The sequence below is a fragment of the Heterodontus francisci genome, chromosome 2, assembly GCF_036365525.1.
Source record: "Heterodontus francisci isolate sHetFra1 chromosome 2, sHetFra1.hap1, whole genome shotgun sequence".
NCBI classification, from domain to species: Eukaryota; Metazoa; Chordata; class Chondrichthyes; order Heterodontiformes; family Heterodontidae; genus Heterodontus; species Heterodontus francisci.
This window is the reverse complement of record NC_090372.1, coordinates 54,647,788-54,666,320: the sequence shown is the minus strand read 5'-3', so window position 1 is coordinate 54,666,320 and position 18,533 is coordinate 54,647,788. Positions and strand designations below refer to the sequence as shown.

The window sequence follows — 18,533 nt, the reverse complement described above, 5'->3', positions numbered from 1 at the left end:
CATCTGGAGTATAGTGTGCAGTTTTGGTCTCCTTATCTGAGGAAGGATGTTCTTTCCAATGGAGGGAGTGCAAAGAAGACTTACTGGGCTGATTCCTGGGATGGCAGGATTGACGTATGAAGAGAGATTGGGTCGACTAGGCCTGTATTCACTAGAGTTTAGAAGAATGAGAGGGGATCTCATAGAAACCTATGAAATTCTAACAGGACTTGATAGGCTAGATGTAGGGAGTATGTTCCCAATGGCTGGGGAGTCCAGAACCAGGGGTCACAGTCTCAGGATACAGGTTTTGCCATTTAGAAGCAAGATGAGGAGAAATTTCTTCACTCAGAGGGTGGAGAACCTGTGGAATTCTCTACCCCAGAAGGCAGTGGAGGCCAAGTCATTAAATATATTCAAGAAGGAGATAGATATGTTTCTTAATGCCAAAGGGATCAAGAGATATGGGGAGAAAGCAAGAACAGGGTACTGAATTAGATGATCTGCCATGACCTTTTTAGAATGGCGGAGCAGGCCCGAAAGGCCGAATGGCCTACCCCTGCTCCTATTTTCTATGTTTCTATGCTATACTCTAACATTGTAGATATAAAGGTCAGCATTCCATTAGCCTTTTTGATTTGTCTTGTCCTTGTCCATGATATTTTAATGATCTATAGACATTGATCCCCAAGTCATTGATCCCACAGGCCTGTGTCCTCAGTACCTTGCTCTACGGCAGCGAGGCCTGGACAACGTATGCCAGCCAAGAGCGACGTCTCAATTCATTCCATCTTCGCTGCCTTCGGAGAATACTTGGCATCAGGTGGCAGGACTATATCTCCAACACAGAAGTCCTTGAAGCGGCCAACATCCCCAGCTTATACACACTACTGAGTCAGCGGCGCTTGAGATGGCTTGGCCATGTGAGCCGCATGGAAGATGGCAGGATCCCCAAAGACACATTGTACAGCGAGCTCGCCACTGGTATCAGACCCACCGGCCGTCCATGTCTCCGTTATAAAGATGTCTGCAAACGCGACATGAAATCGTGTGACATTGATCACAAGTCGTGGGAGTCAGTTGCCAGCATTCGCCAGAGCTGGCGGGCAGCCATAAAGACAGGGCTAAATTGTGGCGAGTCGAAGAGACTTAGTAGTTGGCAGGAAAAAAGACAGAGGCGCAAGGGGAGAGCCAACTGTGCAACAGCCCCAACAAACAAATTTCTCTGCAGCACCTGTGGAAGAGCCTGTCACTCCAGAATTGGCCTTTATAGCCACTCCAGGCGCTGCTTCACAAACCACTGACCACCTCCAGGCGCGTATCCATTGTCTCTCGAGATAAGGAGGCCCAAAAAGAAAAAAAAGAAGAGATCCCCAAGTCTTTTTGTTCCTATATTGAAATTCATTTACCAAAGTTTTGTGACTAGTCACGTTCTTAAGTTGCTAAAGCACAATTTCAAAATTTGTAGATGACACCAAATTGTGTGATATAGCTGGTGCAGTGGAGGACTGTTGCAAAATACAGGAAGACATTAATAAACTTGCAGGATGGACATGTCATTGGAAAATTAATTTCAATATAATTAAATGTGAGGTGGTGCATTTTCAAAATAAGAATTAGGAGGCCACATACTTCTTGGATAATGGGTCTAAATGGGGTAGAGAAGCAAAGGGATATAGGGGTACAGCTACACAAATCACTAAAAGTGGTGACGTTAGTTAGTAAAGCCATCAAAAAGCAAACAAAATACTGGAGTTCATTTCTAGAGCGGTAGAATTGAAAAGCAAAGAAGTTATGTAAAATTTATATACAACATTGGTTAGACCACATTTGGAGAACTTGGAACAGGTCTGGTCTCTATATTAGAGAAAGGAATAAGGTGGAGAAGGTGCAAAAAGGATTTATTAGGATAATACCAGATCTGAGAGGTTATTCCGATCAGGAAAGGTTGAAATGGCTGTTTAGATTTAAGAATATGAAAGGGTTTGATGGAGTAGATGTAAAGATGATGTTTCCATTTGCAGGGAACACCAGAATGAGGAGCCATAAAACAAGACAGTTACTAACAAATGCAATAGGAAATTCAGGAGAATCTTCTTTCCCGAGAGAGCGGTTAGAATATAAAATGTGCTAACTCAAGGAATACTTGAGGTGAATAGCCTAGATGCATTTAAGGGGAAGCTGGGTAAACACATGAGAGAGAGGGGAGGAGAAGGGTGGTATGCTGATAAAGTTACTTAAGAAAGGTGAGAGTAGGCTCATGTGGAGCATAAACACTGACATGCACCTGTGGGACTGAATGGCTGGATTCTGTGCTGTAAATACCAAGTTTATTGTGAGACTAGCAAAGAGGAAAAAGGAAGCATACATAAGGTCTAGAAGGCTGAAGAAAGACGAAGCTTTGAAAGAATATCGGGAATGTAGGATCAATCTGAAACGAGGAATTAAGAGGGCTAAAAGGGGTCATGAAATATCTTTAGCAAACAGGGTTAAGGAAAATCCCAAAGCCTTTTATTCATATATAAGGAGCAAGAGGGTAACTAGAGAAAGGATTGGCCCACTCAAGGACAAAGGAGGAAAGTTATGCGTGGAGTCAGGGAAAATGGGTGAGATTCTAAACGAGTACTTTGCATCGGTATTCACCGAGGAGAGAGACATGACGGATGTTGAGGTTAGGGACAGATGTTTGATTACTCTAGGTCAAGTCGGCATAAGGAGGGAGGAAGTGATGGGTATTCTAAAAGGCATTAAGGTGGACAAGTCCCCAGGTCCGGATGGGATCTGTCCCAGGTTACTGTGGGAAGTGAGAGAGGAAATAGCTGGGGCCTTAACAGATATCTTTGCAGCATCCTTAAACACCGGTGAGGTCCCGGAGGACTGGAGAATTGCTAATGTTGTCCCCTTGTTTAAGAAGGGTAGCAGGGATAATCCAGGTAATTATAGACCGGTGAGCCTGACGTCAGTGGTAGGGAAGCTGCTGGAGAAGATACTGAGGGATAGGATCTATTCCCATTTGGAAGAAAATGGGCTTATCAGTGATAGGCAACATGGTTTTGTGCAGGGAAGGTCATGTCTTACCAACTTAATAGAATTCTTTGAGGAAGTGACAAAGTTGATTGATGAGGGAAGGGCTGTAGATGTCATATACATGGACTTCAGTAAGGCGTTTGATAAGGTTCCCCAAGGTAGGCTGATGGAGAAAGTGAAGTCGAATGGGGTCCAGGGTGTACTAACTAGATGGATAAAGAACTGGTTGGGCAACAGGAGACAGAGAGTAGCAGTGGAAGGGAGTTTCTCAAAATGGAGACGTGTGACCAGTGGTGTTCCACAGGGATCCGTGCTGGGACCACTGTTGTTTGTGATATACATAAATGATTTGGAGGAAAATATAGGTGGTCTGATTAGCAAGTTTGCAGACGACACTAAGATTGGTGAAGTAGCAAATAGTGAAGTGGACTGTCAGAGAATACAGCAGAATATAGATAGATTGGAGAGTTGGGCAGAGAAATGGTAGATGGAGTTCAATCAGGGCAAATGCGAGGTGATGCATTTTGGAAGATCCAATTCAAGAGTGAACTATACAGTAAATGGAAAAGTCCTGGGGAAAATTGATGTCCAGAGAGATTTGGGTGTTCAGGTCCATTGTCCCCTGAAGGTGGCAACGCAGGTCAATAGAGTGGTCAAGAAGGCATACGGCATGCTTTCCTTCATCGGACGGGGTATTGAGTACAAGGGTTGGCAGGTCATGTTACAGTTGTATAAGACTTTGGTTCGGCCACATTTGGAATACTGCATGCAGTTCTGGTCGCCACATTACCAAAAGGATGTCGATGCTTTGGAGAGGGTGCAGAGGAGGTTCACCAGGATGTTGCCTGGTATGGAGGGCGCTAGCTATGAAGAAAGGTTGAGTAGATTAGGATTATTTTCATTAGAAAGATGGAGGTTGAGGGGGGACCTGATTGAGGTGTACAAAATCATGAGAGGTATAGACAGGGTGGATAGCAAGAAGCTTTTTCCCCAGAGTGGGGGATTCAATTACTAGGGGTCACGAGTTCAAAGTGAGAGGGGAAATGTTTAGGGGGGATATGCGTGGAAAGTGCTTTACGCAGAGGGTGGTGGGTGCCTGGAACGCGTTGCCAGCGGAGGTGGTAGACGCGGGCACAATAGCGTCTTTTAAGATGTATCTAGACAGATACATGAATGGGCAGGAAGCAAAGAGATACAGACCCTTAGAAAATAGGCGACATGTTTAGATAGAGGATCTGGATCGGCGCAGGCTTGGAAGGCCGAAGGGCCTGTTCCTGTGCTGTAATTTTCTTTGTTCTTTGTACTGTTTAATACTGCCGGACCAGCTGAATATTTCTGGTATTTTCTGTTTTTGTTTCAGATTTGTAGGATTTGCTATATTTTGCTCTTTGTTCTCATCATCTGTGCAAGATTGTAACACCTCAAGGACAACGGGTTTCGTTCTCCCAGAGTCTCAGACTGTAAACAGGGAGCCAGGGATTCTGAAATGCAAATTCGAGTTGCAATTGTTAACACCAGGAAACAAAGGTGTTTTTGCTATGGTTAGACTTATGGTCTTTGAGAATTGTAAAATTCAGGATTTCCAACACAATATGGATACTAAAATCAGCCCAAAGACAACAATGAAAACTTGCATTTATATAGCACCTCTAATATGGCAAATCGTCCCAAGGTACTTAAAAAGATTGTTACAATAAAAAATTTGACACCGAGCTACAGAAATGTTAGAACTGATGACCAAAAGCTTCGTCAAAGAAGTAGGTTTTAAAGGGGCATCTCAAAGGATCAGAGACACAGAGAGGTTTCGGGAGGGAAATCGAAAGCTTAGGGCCAAATCAGCTATTGTTCTGAATGCTGGTCTTTGTATTATGGTTATGTGATCTTTAATGCAGTGTAAAATGGAGATTCAGAGGAAACATGTGACCTCATTCACAACTATTCTCAGAGACAAGCCAGGGATCTTGGCTACCATGGAAACAAGGAAGCCAAATAAAAGACCCCTTTGAAAGCAGGGTGCAAGATTGGAACACCTAAAGGACAACGGGTTTCGTTCTCCCAGAGTCTCAGACTGTAAACAGGGAGCCAGGGATTCTGAAATGCAAATTCGAGTTGCAATTATTAACACCTGGAAACAATGGTGTTTTTGCTATGGTTAGACTTATGGTCTCTGAGAATTGTAAAAGGCTATTGACTTTTTGATCTGGATAAATTCAACAGGCTTTCCAAGGTCAGAAGGCAGGCTGAAAGGAAGAAAGGAAGACCAGCAAGCAGAGCTGTGCAGCCTAAGAGAAAGAGAGAGAGAGAGAGAAACAGCTCCTCTCAGCTTACTGATACAGAAAAAAGCTGATAGAACTTGAACACGATTCGAAATTTGAGGTTTGTGGAGGAGAAAAGACCAACGGGATCACCAGAACTTATTAACGGAAGACCAGTCAAATATGCTCGGGAGAAGTGAGCGAAGAGGACATTGATTTTGAGAAGGACTGGGAAATCCAACCCATTGTAACTGGGAGGAGTTCACAAGGATACCTTTTCAATGGGAACACTGTGTAACGCATAAATGTGGTGTGGAGTTTTTAAGTGTGTTATTAAGTTAATGGGAAATACCTTTTTCTGTAATTTAATGTATTGGCGACATACGAAGTACTGTTTTGTTAATTTTGACTCTTAGTTTAGTTGTTATCGTAAAAGTCTTGAAACATGAAACCTTGTTGTGTAATTCTTTAATCCATCTGGGGAGTTTATATCTCTTGTTTAAAAGTTAACAGTTTCTACTGAGGTAGTAACACAATTAACTCCATTAAAGGACAACTGCTTGGGGCATCGGGAGTGCGACAGCTGCCTGGAGGCGGTCTCCCAGTGGCAGGCTGGGGGGGGGCCAGCACTCCAGGATGATTCCAAGGCCCCTCCGCCTCCCTGGCCACAGCTGTAGCGCAGGCCGCCCTGTGGAGGGCTTTCCTCTCCACACTGGTGGTCTGGTAGCTGTGGCCATTTTTTTCACCTCAAATCTTTTAAAAGCTCTGAGAGGGTGCCTCAAGATGGAGGTGCCCTCTTTCTCCCTTACCTGCAGCAGCCAGCTGCAGCTCCTTCCGTGCTGGAGGGCTCTCTAGTTCAGAGAGTCCACCCGCCATCCTAGCTCCTACGGGCCTACTGAAGGATAAAAAGTCTACCAGAGTTGCTGCTCCTGATTACTACCTGGTGACTCCTCGTGCATTGTCCAATTGTGTAGATAGCAGATGAGGATGGAACTTGTCCATCTGCAGTGGCATAGTCTGAATTGACATGCTGCATTACGGGAAAGACACATTGCACTACAGTAGTGGGAAACATGGGTTTGATACCTCAAGATGCCGAAAAAGATGCTCTGGAAAAGTACTAAATGGAGGAGCCACACTTCTTCTCATAACAGAAAGAGATGCAGGAACGAAGATGAAGGGAAGGTCATCCCTGGACCCCTATAAAGTACAACCTGATGGCTAACTCAAGGCATCACTGACTAAGGTCTGGGAATATTGAACAACTCACCTTCTCATTTTTCGAATGTGCTATATGAAATTTGCAGTAATACTGCAGTTTCAGTTTTTATTACCAATAATACTGGTTGGTGGAGTTGCGGATAATGATGAATTAGAATTAGAACATTACAGCGCAGTACAGGCCCTTCGGCCCTCGATGTTGCGCCGACCTGTGAAATCATCTGACCTACACTATTCCATTTTCATCCATATGTCTATCCAATGACCACTTAAATGCCCTTAAAGTTGGCGAGTCGACTACTGTTGCAGGCAGGGCGTTCCACGCCCCTACTACTCTCTGAGTAAAGAAACTACCTCTGACATCTGTCCTATATCTATCACCCCTCAACTTAAAGCTATGTCCCCTCGTGTTTGCCATCACCATCCGAGGAAAAAGACTCTCACTATCCACCCTATCTAACCCTCTGATTATCTTATATGTCTCTATTAAGTCACCTCTCCTCCTCCTTCTCTCCAACGAAAACAACCTCAAGTCCCTCAGCCTTTCCTCATAAGACCTTCCCTCCATACCAGGCAACATCCTAGTAAATCTCCTCTGCACCATTTCCATAGCTTCCACATCCTTCCTATAATGCGGTGACCAGAACTGCACGCAATACTCCAAGTGCGGTCTCACCAGAGTTTTGTACAGCTGCAGCATGACCTCTTGGCTCCGAAACTCGATCCCCCTACTAATAAAAGCTAACACACCATATGCCTTCTTAACAGCCCTATTAACCTGGGGAGCAACCTACAGGGATTTATGCACCTGGACACCAAGATCTCTCTGTTCATCTACACTACCAAGAATCTTCCCATTAGCCCAGTACTCTGCATTCCTGTTACTCCTTCCAAAGTGAATTACCTCGCACTTTTCCGCATTAAACTCCATTTGCCATCTCTCAGCCCAGCTCTGCAGCCTATCTATGTCCCTCTGTACCCTACAACATCCTTCGGCACTATCCACAACTCCACCGACCTTAGTGTCATCCGCAAATTTACTAACCCACCCTTCTACACCCTCTTCCAGGTCATTTATAAAAATGACAAACAGCAGTGGCCCCAAAACAGATCCTTGCGGTTCACCACTAGTAACTAAACTCCAGGATGAACATTTGCCATCAACCACCACCCTCTGTCTTCTTTCAGCTAGCCAATTTCTGATCCAAAGCTCTAAATCACCTTCAACCCCATACTTCCGTATTTTCTGCAATAGCCTACCTTATCAAACGCCTTACTGAAATCCATATACACCACATCCACTGCTTTACCCTTATCCACCTGTTTGGTCACCTTCTCAAAAAACTCAATAAAGTTTGTGAGGCACGACCTACCCGTCACAAAACCGTGCTGACTATCGCTATTAAACTTATTCTTTTCAAGCTGATTATAAATCCTGTCTCTTATAACCTTTTCCAACATTTTACCCACAACCGAAGTAAGGCTCACAGGTCTATAATTACCAGGGCTGTCTCTACTCCCCTTCTTGAACAAGGGGACAACATTTGCTATCCTCCAGTCTTCCGGCACTATTCCTGTCGACAATGACGACATAAAGATCAAGGACAAAGGCTCTGCAATCTCCTCCCTAGCTTCCCAGAGAATCCTAGGATAAATCCCATCTGGCCCAGGGGACTTATCTATTTTCACATTTTCCAAAACTGATAACACTTCCTCCTTGCGAACCTCAATCCCATCTAGCCTAGTAGCCTGAATCTCAGTATTCTCCTCGACAACATTTTCTTTCTCTACTGTAAATACTGACGCAAAATATTCATTTAACACTTCCCCTATCTCCTCTGATTCCTCACACAACTTCCCACTACTATCCTTGATTGGCCTTAATCGAACTCTAGTCATTCTTTTATTCCTGATAGACCTATAGAAAGCCTTAGGGTTTTCCCTGATCCTCTCCGCCAATGACTTCTCGTGTCCTCTCCTTGCTCTTCTTAGCTCTCCCTTTAGATCCTTCCTGGCTGGCTTGTAACTCTCAAGCGCCCTAACTGAGCCTTCACGTCTCATCCTAACATACGCCTTCTTCTTCCTCTTGACAAGCTCTTCAACTTCTTTAGTAAACCACGGCTCCCTCGCTCGACAACTTCCTCCCTGCCTCACAGGTACATACTTATCAAGGACACGCAGTAGCTGCGTGAATAAGCTCCACATTTCGATTGTTCCCATCCCCTGCAGTTTCCTTCCCCATCCTACGCATCCTAAATCTTGCCTAATCGCATCATAATTTCCTTTCCCCCAGCTATAATTTTTGCCCTGCGGTATATACCTGTCCCTGCCCATCGCTAAGGTAAACCTAACCGAATTGTGATCACTATCACCAAAGTGCTCACCTACATCTAAATATAACACCTGGCCGGGTTCATTACCCAGTACCAAATCCAATGTGGCATCGCCCCTGGTTGGCCTGTCTACATACTGTGTCAGAAAACCCTCCTGCACACACTGGACAAAAACTGACCCATCTAAAGTACTCGAACTATAGTATTTCCAGTCGATATTTGGAAAGTTAAAGTCCCCCATAACAACTACCCTGTTACTCTCACCCCTGTCGAGAATCATTTTCGCTATCCTTTCCTCTACATCTCTGGAACTATTTGGAGGTCTATAAAAGACTCCCAACAGGGTGACCTCACCTCTCCTGTTTCTAACCTCGGCCCATACTACCTCAGTAGACGAGTCCTCAAACGTCCTTTCTGTCGCTGTAATACTCTCCTTGATTAACAATGCCACACCCCCCACTCTTTTACCATCTTCTCTGTTCTTACTGAAACATCTAAATCCCGGAACCCGCAACATCCATTCCTGCCCCTGCTCTACCCATGTCTCCGAAATGGCCACTACATCGAGATCCCAGGTACCAACCCATGCTGCAAGCTCACCCACCTTATTCCGGATGCTCCTGGCGTTGAAGTAGACACACTTTAAACCAGGTTCTTGCTTGCCAGTGCCCACTTGCGTCCTTGTAACCTTATCCCTGACCTCACTACTCACAACATCCTGTACACTGGCACTACATTTTAGGTTCCCATTCCCCTGCTGAATTAGTTTAAACCCCCCCGAAGAGCACTAGCAAATCTCCCCCCCAGGATATTGGTACCCCTCTGTTTCAGGTGAAGACCATCCTGTTTGTAGAGGTCCCACCTACCCCAGAAAGAGCCCCAATTATCCAGGAAACCAAAACCCTCCCTCCTGCACCATCCCTGCAGCCACATGTTCAACTCCTCTCTCTCCCTATTCCTCGCTTCGCTATCACGTGGCACGGGCAACAACCCAGAGATAACAACTCTGTTCTCGCTCTAAGCTTCCACCCTAGCTCCCTGAATTTCTGTCTTAAATCCCCATCTCTCTTCCTACCTATGTCGTTGGTGCCTATGTGGACCACGACTTGGGGCTGCTCCCCCTCCCCCTTAAGGATCCCAAAAACACGATTGAGGATTGTCAGAGGATACAGCAGGATATAGATTGGTTGGAGACTTGGGCGGAGAAATGGCAGATGGAGTTTAATCCGGACAAATGTGAGGTAATGCATTTTGGAAGGTCTAATGCAGGTGGGAGGTATACAGTAAATGGCAGAACCCTTAGGAGTATTGACAGGCAGAGAGATCTGGGCGTACAGGTCCACAGGTCACTGAAGGTGGCAACGCAGGTGGATAAGGTAGTCAAGAAGGCATACGGCGTGCTTGCCTTCATCGGTCGGGGCTTAGAGTATAAAAATTGGCAAGTCATGTTGCAGCTGTACAGAACCTTAGTTAGGCCACACTTAGAATACTGCGTGCAATTCTGGTCTCCACACTACCAGAAGGACGTGGAGGCTTTGGAGAGGGCACAGAAGAGGTTTACCATGATGTTGCCTGGTCTGGAGGGCATTAGCTATGAGGAGAGGTTGGAAAAACTCGGGTTGTTTTCACTGCAACGATGGAGGTGGAGGGGCGACATGATAGAGGTTTACAAAGTTATGAGTGACATGGACAGAGTGGATAGTCAGAAGCTTTTTCCTAGGGTGGAAGAGTCAGTTACTAGGGGACATAGGTTTCAGGTGCGAGGGGCAAAGTTTAGAGGGGATGTGCAAGGCAAGTTTTTTTACACAGAGGGTGGTGAGTGCCTGGAACTTGCTGCCAGGGGAGGTGGTGGATGCAGATACGATAGCGACGTTTAAGAGACATCTTGACAAATATATGAATAGGAAGAGAATAGAGAGATATGGGCCCCGGAAGTGCAGGTGTTAGTTTCGGCAGGCATCAAGATCGGCGCAGGCTTGGAGGGCCGAATGGCCTGTTCCTGTGCTGTACTGTTCTTTGTTCGTTCTTTATTCAACTGCAAAAATCTAAGTGGAATTTCCTTATTCATAAAAATGAGTAAATCTTAAATTTTAATTTCCAACTTTTTACATCATCACATATCAATTATATCACAATCTTATTTATGCACTCTAATTCTACTGCTGATCCCGCTGAATTCAATACAAACCAAGAAAAACTCGCAGCATTGATTTACTGATTTGACCTATTTTGTCTCCTGGGCAAAATGGAGAATGGCACCCAAAGTTTACTAGTCGCAGGAGACAAATAAATTCACTGAATGATTTAGGGAAAGTAAACAGTACAGAACTGTGAGAATCTATAAGCACTTTATTAAGTTGCACATGTAGTTAATCGGTGTGCGAAGCATCCCTTGTTTGGGATTGCAACTAGTCAGACAACATAAACCAATGAAAATTTTCTCTTTGAATTTTATTAAATGTCATTGTAATAATTTCTGCCAGTACAAGTCTCTTGCTAGCTATCTCTAAAACAACTGCACTCTTTCAAAAAGAGGTCAGAACTCAATGAAAATGAACCTCTGATCAGTTAGCTATATATAATAGGACCTGTTAAAAATGTTCACGATTCAAAGCGTGCATATAACATATCCTGTAGTGCAGAAAACTAACATTTTGAATAAACATTACGTATATAGAATTAGAAGTTGGAAACAAGTCATTTGGCCAAACAAGTTCATATTGGTGTTTATCCTCCACACAAGCACTGGTCCTAATCTAATATGCATGCCCTGTCCCCATATCCCTTTTCCTTCAACTATCTAAATGTTGACCGAGTAACCCAGAAATTCATGAGTGCCAAGTTTTGTGTGGGCAGGATGGGGCACAGGGTACATACCATGTCTCAGAGCGATGAAGTTAGAGGGTCCTTAGATATTGGGCAAGGGGCTAACATCATAATGGAGCTGGAAAGAATCATGGAAAAACCAGGCTACTGCTTGTACCCTGAGATAAGTGGGTCCAGAACTGAGTTGGGGATTGTCGGCATGGCAAATGGGAGGGTAAGGGGGTGGGGGGCGGTCTAGGCCAGGGGTTGAGAGAGCCATTTGGACTCTTGAGGAGAGACGGTGGCACAGTGGCAATGTCACTAGCTTATTAATCCAGAGGCTCAAAATAATGCCCTGGGTTCAAATCCTACCACAACAGCTGGTGGAATTTAAATTCAATTAATTAATTTTTTAAAATCTGGAATTGAAAGCTAGTCTCAGTCATGAAACTACCATCGATTGTCATAAAAAATGGTGTGGATTTATGTATTAGAAACTGGACTGAAATAACGACATTCGAGCCGCTGTACATAGTTTTAAGATGTTCTTTGCACTTTTTAATTTGCACTATGGGTAGGTAGAGGTTTTTAATCACCATTCCCACTGATGATGTGATGATCTCGTTCACTAAAGTTCTTCCGGGAAGGACTCTGCTGTCTTTACCTGGTCTGGCCTACACATGACTCTAGACCCACAGCAATGTGGTTGACTCTTAACTGACCTCTGAAATGGCCCAGCAAACCACTCAGTTCAAGGGCAATTAGGGATGGGCAACAAATGCTGGCCTTGCCAGCAACACCCACATCCTATGAAAGAATAAAAAAAAGGAGGTTGGTGGAATAGGGAAGACAATTGAGCATCAGGAGGAGAGGCCAAAGGTTAAGTAAAGCACTGATTGGGCGTGGGTTTAAATGTGAGTTTGTTCTTTATTCATTCATAGAATCATTGAAGTTTACAGTATGGAAGGGGGCCATTTGGCCCATGCCAAAAGACAAGCAGCCATTCAGCCTAATCCCATTTTCCAGCTCTTGGTCCACAGCCTTGTAGGTTATGGTACTTCAAGTGCAAATCCAAGTACTTTTTCAATGTTATGATGGTTTCTGCCTTTACCACCCTTTCAGGCAGTGAGTTCCGGATTCCTACCACCCTCTGGGTGAAACAATTTCCCCGAACAAAGGGAAGGTAGACATTAAGAAACTTAAGGCAAATAAAGCAAGAATGTATTAATATACGCTGTGCATTTCCATGCCCAGTGTGATGACAAGGTAATAGATCAGTTAGCTATATATAATAGGACCTGTTAAAAACATTCACGATTCAAAGTATGCATTTAACATACAGTATGTGGTATCCTGTAGTGCAGAAAACTAACATTTTGAATAAACATTACGTATATAGAATTAGAAGTTGGAAACAAGTCATTTGGCCAAACAAGAGACCGAACAAATGAAGCATTTCTTTAAAGATCAAAGGATCGCTGTCAGAATGCCACATCAATGCTCCAGCAACAACATATCTCTAACTTGAGCGTCGGCGCAACTATGATTGATGCTCAAGAAACAAAAAGAAAAAAAAAATTGAAACATAAAACTGAAGCGAATGAACATCTCAAACAAGGGTTAGAGGACGTGAGGGGTGCCATTAGAGAAATCATGAACTGTGATAAGGCTGACCACTCACAGTGTCAGCTTAAGATATATGAATTACAGGGGAAATCAGTCAGACATCCATGATCCGTATTGGTCACAGCGTAGATTGAGGGCGGCTAGAATGGGAAGCATCCCACTCTCACAGTAACAATAATTATGCTTTCCCTCCACCACAAGGTGGCCCAGCCCCTGTAAATGTCATGATTACCTACTCCAGTTATGACAACCAGAGTCACCGGATTGGTGATAGGATCAAGCGCAAGCCACTGACCAACCCTGAAGTGGACTTCTTTGCTAGAGAATTAGCAAAGAATTATTAAAGACTGGGATGATCCCATTGCAGTAAACCAACAGTGGGCATATTTTAAGTGAGCCCACTCAGAACTGAAGGATGAATATTTGAAGAGAGTCCTTCTTGGCGCTTTGGCCACTAACATTAAGGCCGATTTTGATGAGACCATATGCCACACACATCTGGGCCCCGACATAGTGATACAAGCGAGCCGAGATCATCCGGGATTAGATAGCGTTAACTTGATGTTACTCTGTAGCTAGATCTTCCAAAGAAATGATGAGACCCCTGTGCCTTTGTCAATAGGTTATATGACCTGTATGAGCGACCCCGTGAACGACCCCAGACGAGAATGGTAAAGATCAGAAGGGTCACTGACCCGAAACATTAACTCTGCTTCTCTTTTCACAGATGCTGCCAGACCTGCTGAGTGGTTCCAGCATTTCTTGTTTTTATTTCAGATTTCCAGCATCCGCAGTATTTTGCTTTTATTATTATGGTAAAGATCATGATGTTTTTAAACAAATATTTTTAGCACCATTTACAGAGCTTGATGAGGACAGCCTTAGAGTTCACCACTCACAAGGATACCCCGTGGGATGATATGTTAGAAAACTGCCAATGTGCATACGAACACATGAAGGGAAGCCTGAATAATCAAAAGGGGAACCCAAAAAAGTGGTAGAAGGACCCAGATGTAGGGGTCCCTGGCCAAGGGGCTCACCAGGCTTCTGTTATAACTCTGAAAAAGCAGGCCATATGGTGCGCGACTGTCGCGCTCCACCTAAGGGGCCGTGTCCTCGATATCAGGCTGATAAGAATATATCCAAGGCTATTGCCTGTTCTATCTCTGGGTGTTATATGCTTGATCAAATAATGGCCGGGCTTAACGACAGTAAGAATAACCAAACCCCATCCTTTGTGAATGATAGTATGATTAGCAAATGGTTTACAGATCATTAGGACACAAAGGGGGCACGACAGCATGGGTTCCCTATTTGGTAACCGGCGACCAAGACCTGGAAAGGCAGATTTTGTACCAATAGTGCTATGGTTGCCTTGCCTGCAGGATGAAGATGAATGGGAAGAGTTCAAGGTGTAGTCCATTGGAATGATGGATGAGAACATACATACATCATTTGTAACTCAACCACCACTTTTGATCAGCCAAATTCAGACCTGGCATAGCCCTAAGACTGAATGCTGCTCGACAGAGGAGTAGCTTACCTGTGCCGTGGTGATGCAAGAAACCTGGGACAGGCAGCCTTTGACTTTACCCTAGACCAGGACTCCTTCACGTGTGATATGAGTGTCCACAGGTGAGGAGAAGATAGTGCTAAGTACATCTGCCTACACCTGGAGATGCATTGCATTATCACTAATGCCCGTGCAACGAGGCATAGAAACAAACTATAACCCATTTTGAACCCTACCTTTTGCTTTAAGCCCACTCAGACCATAACGTTAAGAAGCCACATCCTGTTCCCCATACCGGTACACATCACAGAATTAAGGGTAAATCTCTCTGCGCGTAACGAGGCCTTTCGAACTGTAGCAAAATTCAAACATCCCATCGAACCCCACCTGAGTCTCCGGTCCATCAGAAAGGACCACTATGGCCCAGAAACATCTGATCAAAATGTGGCAGGATAATACTAGATGGAGGGAGGAGATAGAAGAACTCGGAAAGCATCTATGGTGGGAAACGGTATACAATGTAGGCCAGCAACCATGGCTTAAGAGAGCGTCTATGCTGGCAATCCGAATGTAGGCTATCACGGTTATCATAAATAGTATTACTTTGCGTTACTTAAAATGTTTAGTATAGGGGTTGAAGTGGAAGATGAAAGCCCTAGAGTTGGTCACCTTGCTTAAACAGAAATAAAAATGGGCAGTACAGTGGCACAGTGGCTAGCACCGCAGCCTCACAACTCCAGTGACCCGGATTCGGTTCTGATTACTGCCTGTGGAGAATTTGCAAGTTCTCCATGTAACTGCGTGGGTTTCCTCTGGGTGCTCCAGTTTCCTCCCACATGCCAAGACTTGCAGGTTGATAGGTAAACTGGCCATTGTAAAAATTGCCCCTAGTGTAGGTAGGTGGTGGGAGAATTGAGGGAAGGTGGGGATGTGACGGGAAAAAATGAGATTAATGTAGGATTAGTATAAATGGGTGGTTGAGGGCCAGCACGGAATTGTTGGGCTGAAGGGACTGTTGCGGTGCTGTATCTCTAAATAAAATAAAATAAAAGTTACGAGAAGAGAAAGTGCACTCTGCCATTTAGCAACAGCACAGGAAGTATCTCGCTCGGGTTGCTCTGTAGATCGCTGCCCAAGGGGTTGGAAAAGATTACTCCTGCTCAAAGTGGGAATTTGTAGTGGAAGGGGCTAAACTGGCACAATGCTTGACATACTACCTTAGTATTCTGCCTGCTCACTGTACTGCTTAAACTAGTTTAGTTTAGTTTAGAGATACAGCACTGAAACAGACCCTTTGGCCCACCGAGTCTGTGCCAACCATCAACCACCCATTTATACTAATCCTACACTAATTCCATATTCCTACCACATCCCCACCTGTCCCTATATTTCCCTACCACTTACCTATACTAGGGGCAATTGCTAATGGCCAATTTACCTATCAACCTGCAAGTCTTTGGCATGTGGGAGGAAACCGGAGCACCCGGAGGAAACCCACGCAGACACAGGGAGAACTTGCAAACTCCACACAGGCAGTACCCAGAATTGAACCCGGGTGCTGGAGCTGTGAGGCTGCGGTGCTAACCACTGCGCCGCATAGTCCCTTTAGTGATTTCTTTTGTGATTGTTTTACTGCCTACATAGTTTTAGAACTACAGCTGCCGTTGTTTAAGACAAACTGTGAAGTCAGGCTGATTAAATTAGAAAATGGCGTGAGATTAGAAGACCACAAGATTTGGGGAAAAACAAGAAGCAGGATGACCTGCTCAAGATGTGTTGTTAAGGATCATGACTTGCTGCATTTCCGATTTGTCAAGCTGATGCGTAGGCATTGTTCACATGCACAACTTCCTGATTGGCTAAGGATTGCAGGTTACACTTGTAATATACATCTGGAAAGTTTTGAGTGGCCACAAAAGGAGTGGCCAGCAGAGCACAGACATAATATGGGGCTGTCCATTCTGGATCTGTACAGAGGAGCAGAACCATCAGAGAAGCAAGCCAGAAAGAGGAAGGGAAGACAAGTGCAGTGGTTAGCACCGCAGCCTCACAGGTCCAGAGACCCGGTTTCAATTCTGGGTACTGCTTGTGTGGAGTTTGCAAGTTCTCCCTGTGACCGCGTGGGTTTTCGTGGGGTGCTCCTGTTTCATTCCACAGCCAAAGACTTGCAGGTGATAGGTAAATTGGCCATTGTAAATTGCCCCTAGTGTAGGTAGGGAATATGAGATTACTGTAGGGTTAGTATAAATGGGTGGTTGTTGGTCAGCACAGACTCAGTGGGCCGAAGGGCCTGTTTCAGTGCTGTATCTCTAAATAAAATAAAATAAAATAAAAAAGTTACGAGAAGAGAAAGTGCGCTCTGCCATTTAGCTACAGCACAGGAAGTATATAGCTCGGGTTGCTCTGTAGATCACTGCCCAAGTTTGTAACAATTGATTGCGTGAACTTCTTTTCACTCTCTTTTATTAAATCTGTTTTAGAACTAGCCAGATTACTAAATCATGTCAATCCTGAGTTAGTAATGGGTTAAAAGCTTACACCAGCTGCCTTAAATTGGAGTCCAGTAAAGGTGCTGGCAGATTCGAATTGAGTGGGAAGTCTTTGTGCAGCTATTTTAACTACTCCTGCATTCCTTTGCCTGCCAGGTGAGGTGAGTTAAAATTCCTGCTCATGTATCTGAATCGTCTATGTAAAGTATTTAAGAAGTGTCCACAACAGTTAAGTACTAAGCAGTTATATCCATTTCTTAAGTAGCATTAACATAGTTACACATTCTTGCAGTAATTTTATATCTGGAGAAGAAAACTTTCAAACAATTCTTTGCTTTTCTGTTAATCTAATATTTTAAAGATTCCTTCTGCCGTACCTGTTCAAACATGAAAGCAAATTCCACGCTGTCTTTGGGAACATTATCGGTGTCAAGGAAACAGTAGAGTTTGAAGTAGAATTTCCATGAGTTATTGTCTTCTGAAGTGGCAGCAATTCTGTGTACAAAGAAAAGTGAGCACAATTGGTGAGTAATCTTTTAGAAACAATAATCAGGGAAAATAATCAACAGGCACTTGGAGATGTTTGAGGTAATTAAGGAGAGCCAGCACGCACGGATTTGTAAAAGGCATATTGTGCTTGACTAATTTAATTGATTTTTTTGATAAAGTAACAGAAATTGTTGATGAAGGGAAAGCAATGGATGTTGTCCATATGGATTTTAAGAAAGCATTTGACAAAGTACCACATAAAAGGTTGGATACCAAAACTGAGGCTCCTGGAATAGTCAGTGTCAGTTTGGATAAAAATTGGCTTAAGATCAGAAAACAACGAGTCATGGTAAATTAAAAGCAAAATACTGCAGATGCTGGAAATCTGAAATAAAAACAAAAAGGGCTGGAAATACTCAGCTGGTCTGGCAGCATCTGTGGAGAGAGAAGCAGAGTTAACGTGTCAGGTCTGTGTCCTTTCCTCTCAACTGGCCAAGGTTAGAAAAGAATTAGGTTTTAAGTGGGTGGAGGGGAGGGGAAGAGAACAAAGGGGAAGGTGTTTGATAGGGCAGAAGGCAGGAGAGATTAAACAACAAAGCTGTCCTGGGACAAAGGCAAAGAGTGTGTTAACGCTTGTGGTGAAAGACAAAACATTAGTCCAGAGGGAATGTTAATAGCAGAATCGTGGTAAAGGGTTGTTTTTCAGACTGAAGGATTGTAGACAGTGGTGTTCCCCAAGGTTCAGTACTAGGACCATTGCTTTTTTTGATTATATATAAATGACTATGATATTGGA

The 18,533-nt window shown here is 44.1% G+C and overlaps 1 protein-coding gene across 1 annotated transcript in view; it reads right to left on the bottom strand.

The window, feature by feature from the left end:
• myo10 (myosin X) overlaps nt 1–18,533 on the bottom strand; it is a 613,607-nt gene that overhangs the window by 12,689 nt on the left and 582,385 nt on the right. The window contains exon 38 of the mRNA XM_068058429.1: nt 17,626–17,743. Within this exon, the coding sequence (XP_067914530.1) occupies nt 17,626–17,743 (118 nt within the window). The remainder of the gene's footprint in view (nt 1–17,625; nt 17,744–18,533) is intronic.